This window comes from Leptosomus discolor, chromosome 1 (genome assembly GCF_034619465.1).
Source record: "Leptosomus discolor isolate bLepDis1 chromosome 1, bLepDis1.hap2, whole genome shotgun sequence".
Taxonomy (NCBI): Eukaryota; Metazoa; Chordata; class Aves; order Leptosomiformes; family Leptosomidae; genus Leptosomus; species Leptosomus discolor.
In genome coordinates this window covers 99,761,608-99,767,956 of record NC_141391.1, presented here as the reverse complement: position 1 = coordinate 99,767,956, position 6,349 = coordinate 99,761,608, and the positions used below count along the sequence as shown (strand labels likewise).

At 40.1% G+C, this 6,349-nt stretch overlaps 1 protein-coding gene across 1 annotated transcript; it reads left to right on the top strand.

Annotated features, from left to right (window-relative positions):
• The first annotated feature begins 3,531 nt into the window (after nucleotides 1-3,531).
• PCP4 (Purkinje cell protein 4) lies at nucleotides 3,532-3,918 on the top strand. The gene is made up of 2 exons (XM_009954520.2): nucleotides 3,532-3,610; nucleotides 3,791-3,918. Exons 1-2 carry the CDS (start codon nucleotides 3,532-3,534, stop codon nucleotides 3,916-3,918), a joined length of 207 nt encoding a protein of 68 aa, XP_009952822.2.
• Nucleotides 3,919-6,349: the final 2,431 nt, after the last annotated feature.

Genomic DNA, 6,349 nt, shown 5'->3' with positions numbered 1-6,349 from the left:
TGAGGTCATCTCTAGCCTGTGCAGGTTCTAAGCACAGGCTGGGTTTTCAGTGTAATTAAGTGGGTCAATTCTTAATTCATAGAATCATAGACTCATAGAGTGGTGTAGATTGGAAGGGACCTTAAAGATCACTTGGTTCCAGCCCACCTGCTGTGAGGGGTTGGAACTCATGCTCTTAACTCTAACTAACCAGTAAAACAAAACTAGTGTAGTTAGCGGGGTGTGATATATTTTAAATCATGAGGCTGCTTTTAGTAAAGGAACTCGAGGTAAAAGCTAAAATCTTTTTCCTTTAGCATAGACAAAGCCAAAGAAGGCACACTACTTAATTCTCTCTCCAGATTGACAGTCCATCTGTTAAAGTGTCTGTGTTGTGACAGTCATCAATAGAAAATGTTTTGGGGAGAACTCCAAGAAAATCTGCTCCCAAAATTTAGGAAATACCCCATCCAGCTCTTTTCAGTTTAAGACAGGACTTAAAACTCTTGAAGCAAATATGCCTGTGAATTTCTATATATATTCATATATATTCTCTATATATTCAAATACGGATATACATGTATATAAAAAGAGAAAGATGGGCACAGGGAGAAAAAACCACAGGTATGTCATATACATTGTATATGTATTATATACATGTTGTTTTATAATGTACATTATGCATATAGGTGTGATCATTATATATATATTTTTTCATACCACCTGTGAGCTAACAATTAATTTCTTCATTACCCATATAAACGTCTTGGCCCTTTTGAACACTTCTGATTTCTTAATCTTAGACTTAAGTCTTAAGTCATGGCTGAATACTTCTCATCCTACCATTTCCCCTTAGTGATGGGAAAAAGAGAAATACAGAAAGAGTTCAAAAGGAATTTTGGTTTTGATTTCAACAAGAATGGGTCAAAAACCAAAAGGAAGTCAGATCTTAAGATATGGTAAATTACTATAGTACAATTGATTTTAAGGCAGTGATGATGATTCACATCAAGCAAAGATTAACTGACTTCGAAATTCTAGAGAAAAATTATACTAAATGCTGGGTTTTCTTAAGTCTATAAAATCTTAATGTAAGATTGCTGAGTCACTGCTGCAAGTTAGCATACTGCTAAGACTTGGCTGTAATAGGAAATGAGTTGTACAAGCCAGAGTTCATCAAGAGGTATGAAGCCAATTGTGTGTACTCATCCATCCATCTGGCTTTCCCTATTGTAATTTCCAAGGGACAGTAATTTATATACTGAAAAGCTAAAATTGATGCATAAACTCCACTTCTGTTTTCTACTGTTAAGACTGACAGGTGTCTAGTGAGTGGCTAGGGAGGAACCTAAAACTCAGGATGTTACAATAAATATGAAAATCATCAAGCCATGGGAAGACATTAGTCTCATCAGTTTCAAAGCTGATTAAATGCTTATTACATTACTAGTATAAACTTTGTGATAAAATATTTCTTCATAAGAAATAAGAGTATTTCTCCATAAGTGATACTCTTCTCTTTAGAATAAGTTAATAGGACCCTATTAATAGAGGAGAAATTCTGACATATGGACAAGTAAAACAGTTTTTATTTGTTGTTACTGATACCACAAAGTGGTTGCTGTTAGAGCTAGCTGATCAGGCTATTCATTTTTTTTTGACTCAAACATATCAAATGAAAAGTCTGTCTTTACATGTTCTGACTGAAAATTCTTGGTTTCTTACATGGATGATTTAAAGTACTTTTTTGGGGGTTTTTCCATAAAAAATGTTGTGATTTCTTATTGTAGTTCCCTTTAACCCATAAGTACCAAATCAAGCCAACCACCCCAAAATACCAACAAAATGGTACTAAGTCATTGTGAAAATGATAATTCCTTTTGAAATTTGATGAAAAAAAATAATCTCCGTTTCTCTGCTGTGTACACAGCAATGTGGAGAAGGTGGTATCTGGCAGTAGGAAAATTTGCACGAAGCGTTGTTGTGTTACAGTTTTTTAGTTTAGGAACAGGTAGAGAAATTAGTTTCTTTAACAAGTCTTTCTCAGTTTCAATATATAACATGGCTTTAATGGGAGAGTTCAGTTTTCTCCTTGGCTGTGTCAACAACTTGTGAGCATAAGGAAGTCGCTTCTGACCTTCACCTCCCTTTCCCATGAACAATAAGGCAATAATTTTATTTCTGTACTTAAGGTGGTTGTGTTGCTTGAATAGTTACACAAACCATGCAGTTTCTTGGATTTAATGGCTGTAGAAGTGTGACATAATTTTAGTATGATTCATTTTCTTCCATAAAATCTTTGTTTTGTTAACCTAACTTTTCAATATACTGTATAATCAAAGTTCTGGTAAGCTCTTAAGCTATTCTTCCCCTCCTGACTTTCCCTTTCTTTCATTCTTTCTTACATTTTCATCTTTCTTCTTAAATGTACTTCTAAGTAAAACAAAATATTAAGTGAACATTTCTTTTGTGTTAATATAACTGCATTTGTTTGGTTATTGTAGTTAAAATAAAATCAGTATAGAATATGCCAAAACCTTCCCTTTAAATATTTGCCCAGTTTAGAGTGGATTCTGATTATGGAAAATGGATACAAAAATTGAGTTCTAAATAAGAATAAGTAAAGGCAAGAAATACTGCAAGACTCATGCTAAAATCATGAAAGGGTATCCCTGTTTTCTAGTGGGAAGAAGAAAGAGAGTGGGGAATAAGCTTCTTTTCATTTTATTAATACATTGAAAGCGTTTCCCTTGATTTGTATTAACAGTACTTGGGGATGAGCATCCTGGAGGTATTAATCTCAAGAATAAAAAGCAAAGTGGCTCAGAATGGGTGAATTCACACAGCTTTTTTATGTAGAGCTGCCTGCAGACTCCTGTCAAGGTGTTCACTGCAGGACTGGGATACAACAATTATATAAGTGAGTTTAACAAGCAAGTTTACAGAGAACAGAAACTCAGGGGTATGACGAAGTTAGTGGAGTGAATGTGTGTACTCACTTCGCTAGTCCAGGTGGATTAGGGTTATCTTTGCAGCAAGGGCAGGAGTTTTCCCAGGACTGCACTTTTAACACGTAGGTGGATGAAGCAAAATTCCGTGAAGTCAGCTGGATTGTCCATGTGGAGGTTGAATGCAGTTGAATAAAAAGCTGAGGACTGGGAATAAAGGAAGGCAAAGAGCAAAGGTTTGAGGCTGACAGGCAACAACAGAGCCTGGAGAGAAGTGAGGGAAACGGCGCAGTGGCAGAGAGATTGAACATAAATGATTCAAAGGGGAAGAGCGGTATGTGTTGAAAGGGATGAGGCAGGAAGCAAGTGAGGAGGACGGAAATTTGCCTTAGGAAGTATGATCTCTTCCCCTAATGGAGGAGATGTGATAGGAGCAGGGTCTTAGTCCCCACTTTAAAATATTTAAGGTGTCTTTATTTTAGAGTAAACATGGGGATATGAGTAACTTCTGTCTGCTGGGGGTCACAGGAGGGTCCCTCTGCCCCTCACTGTTAGCTCCCTGGGCAGCAGAGGACTTGCTCAGATGTCAGGGTGATGCTCAGTGATGTCCGAGCACCATTTGGATGTGACTCCTTGGTGCCTAGCCACCAAGGGGCTGTCACAGACTCTGCCCTTGGGAGGAGGTGGGGGCTGTGATTGGCTGTGTTTGCTGAAACTGGTCCCAGCTTTTTTTCTGAATATGCTCCCCATCGTCATGGCTGTGTCTGTGAAGGAGAGAGGGGCAGGGTTTTTCACCTGTGCTGTCCAGTGATTGTCACTGTTTGAAAAAACTGTTGATGTTTTGTTTTGTTTTCTTTGAGCAGATGGGCAGAAGAAGGTTCAAGAGGAATTTGACATAGACATGGACGCTCCAGAGACAGAGCGGGCGGCTGTGGCGATACAGTCCCAGTTCAGAAAATTCCAGAAGAAAAAAGCGGGGTCCCAGTCTTAGTAGCTACCTCACAGCTTAAAACAAAGTAATCCTGAAATGATTTATCAAGAAAATCAGAAATAACACAGAGATGCATGTACAGAAGTTATCGATATTTAAAACCCCATTGGCAGATAGCAAACCATGAGCTTGTGTGTGACTTCGTCCCAGATGTTTCACGCCCATTATCCTCTGTAACTCACCATTTTACTTGATGTTGTAATAAAAAGTTAGGGTGAAGTAATTAAAGTGTCTGCCTTCATCTGTCTTTTCGTATTAATCCATCAGCCACAGCGTTACAAATGAACCCAGCCCAGATGCCTGTTTTCCTCTTCACGTAAAGCTTGGAGACATAACAGCATCGTATGTTACAAGGGTTTTGCTGAAGGATGAGAGCACACATCTCAGCCCTGCTTACCTCGTTTGGAGAATTCCAGCTGCCAGACAAATCTGACAATAAAATTACTTTCTCATAATGAGCTCAAGGTAAAAAGTTGCAGACAGAAGCTGGCATGAGGGGAAGAGGTGTAGGAAGCAGTGAGCAGTTTATTTTTGTCTTGCAATTATGCCAATAAAGTGGGGTAATTGTCCCTGTCCTTCCTCTTGGCATGGTGATGTTCAGAGTTACCCAGCTTGGACCACATTGACTGTTATGGGGAGGGGGGGTGGAAATCAGACACAAAATGAAAAACCCAATTCCAGAAACCTTTGGAAGGTGGGTTTTTTTGATTTGTAAAAATAGAAACTGACCCTCTTAAACTCTCTTTTTGATGCAGCTCTTCACGCTCTACATAATCAGTAACTATTTCTATGCCATCTCTCACTTTTCATATTATTCTCAGTATTTGATGAGTAAATTATAACAGACTCCCTGTCTCCATTTGCACTGTTCTATGAGCCACTTATTTCTGTGTTAGCCCAGTTTTTGTTTAACAAAAAGCAGCCATAACAATGTCTGTCTTAAATTGGGAAGTATTTCTATTTTCTCCATGGTATAAAACAGTAACAGAGCAGTTTCAGGCTGGATCTAAGTAGGGATCTTGCCAGGCTTCAGACCTAATCAGGAATTGGCTGCCCATATAGTGCATAAGGAAGGTTCAGAAAAGGTTTAAACATGTACTTTGTACTTAGAAAAAGGAGCTGCTTAGATCGAGCACTACACGGAGATGCGTAAAAAAAATCTCATCCCCTTCTTGGCTTGGTCAGCAGGCTTAGGAGTTCCAGTAGGGATCTTTGTCTCTAGGGAAATCAGAGACAGAAGCGTTTTCTGAAGGACTGGTGTTTGCAGCCGTTCTCCAAGGAGGCAGCATGAGCCTCACCTCCAGGCTCGCAGAGGCAGGCTGCTGAGCGGTGACAGCCTGCCTGCCTTTAACTGAACAGCCTGGAGTTGGGACTTCTTCAGGTGTGACAGATTCAGGTATAATTCCCAGCTCTGCCTGGAGGGATTCCTTTCTTCCTCTCCCACCTTCCATAGGAGTATTGTCGTCGCCAGGGCAAAGGAGACACGTATCATTAGTCCCCTCATGTAAACGGAAAGCTACGACCAAGGGGTAGGAATAGAGGGAAAGGAAGGCTCTCATGGTGGTAGAAGTTGCTTCCCATGAAAGTCCATCATAGCAGCAATACTGAAGGGGCGCAGAGCTGTGCCTGAAAGGCGGGCTGCAGGGCTGCAAAGAGAAGGCCCTCAGCCTTATGCAGGTTGAAGCACTTGTGGTGCTGGGCAACGATTTAGTGAGGAGCCCAAACCAGATGGTGAGTGATAGGAGCTCTGAGAGGGGAAGCCTTATGGCTCCTGCGAGCGGTGTAGAAGGCATGTGCAGAGACAACGTGCAAGGTGCTTAATAAACACCACAAGACTGTGTGGGAATGGCCAGGGCTTCTTAGATCTTGGGGATAAACATCTAAATGCTGCCCAGACTGTGCCTTAGGCAGCTCTGTCTGGGTCAGGTCCTGGCCCTACGCATGACTTACATCACCGGCAGAGTCAGAGTTCTCCAAGCTGTAGCTCAGTGCTTTCACTCTAGGAGCATATTTTAGCAGCACTGTTTTTCTGCATTTAGGAATTTCACATATAAACCCCAAATAACAGGGCTGCTGTGCTCAAAGCGTGGTTTGTGGAGGCCACAGATTCCCTACTTGTCTTTCATAGAGACTGCTCACCATATAATAATCACCTTAGCATAATAATTTAAAAATTGTAATGGGTTTGGATTGTGTTGGTGCCATTTTGTTTAGATGAACATATATCTGTAATAAAGGACTGCATTTACGTTCTGCATGATGTCATTTGAAATAGCATGAGCTCTGTAATGGCTACTTAATTGAATAAAAACTGTGGGTAAGCACTAGGCTTTTATATTTGATCTGACATTCCTTGTACTTAAATTTCCTACACAACAGGAGTAATCATATGGTTACGACACAGAGAAAACGATTACATTATTGAAGCACA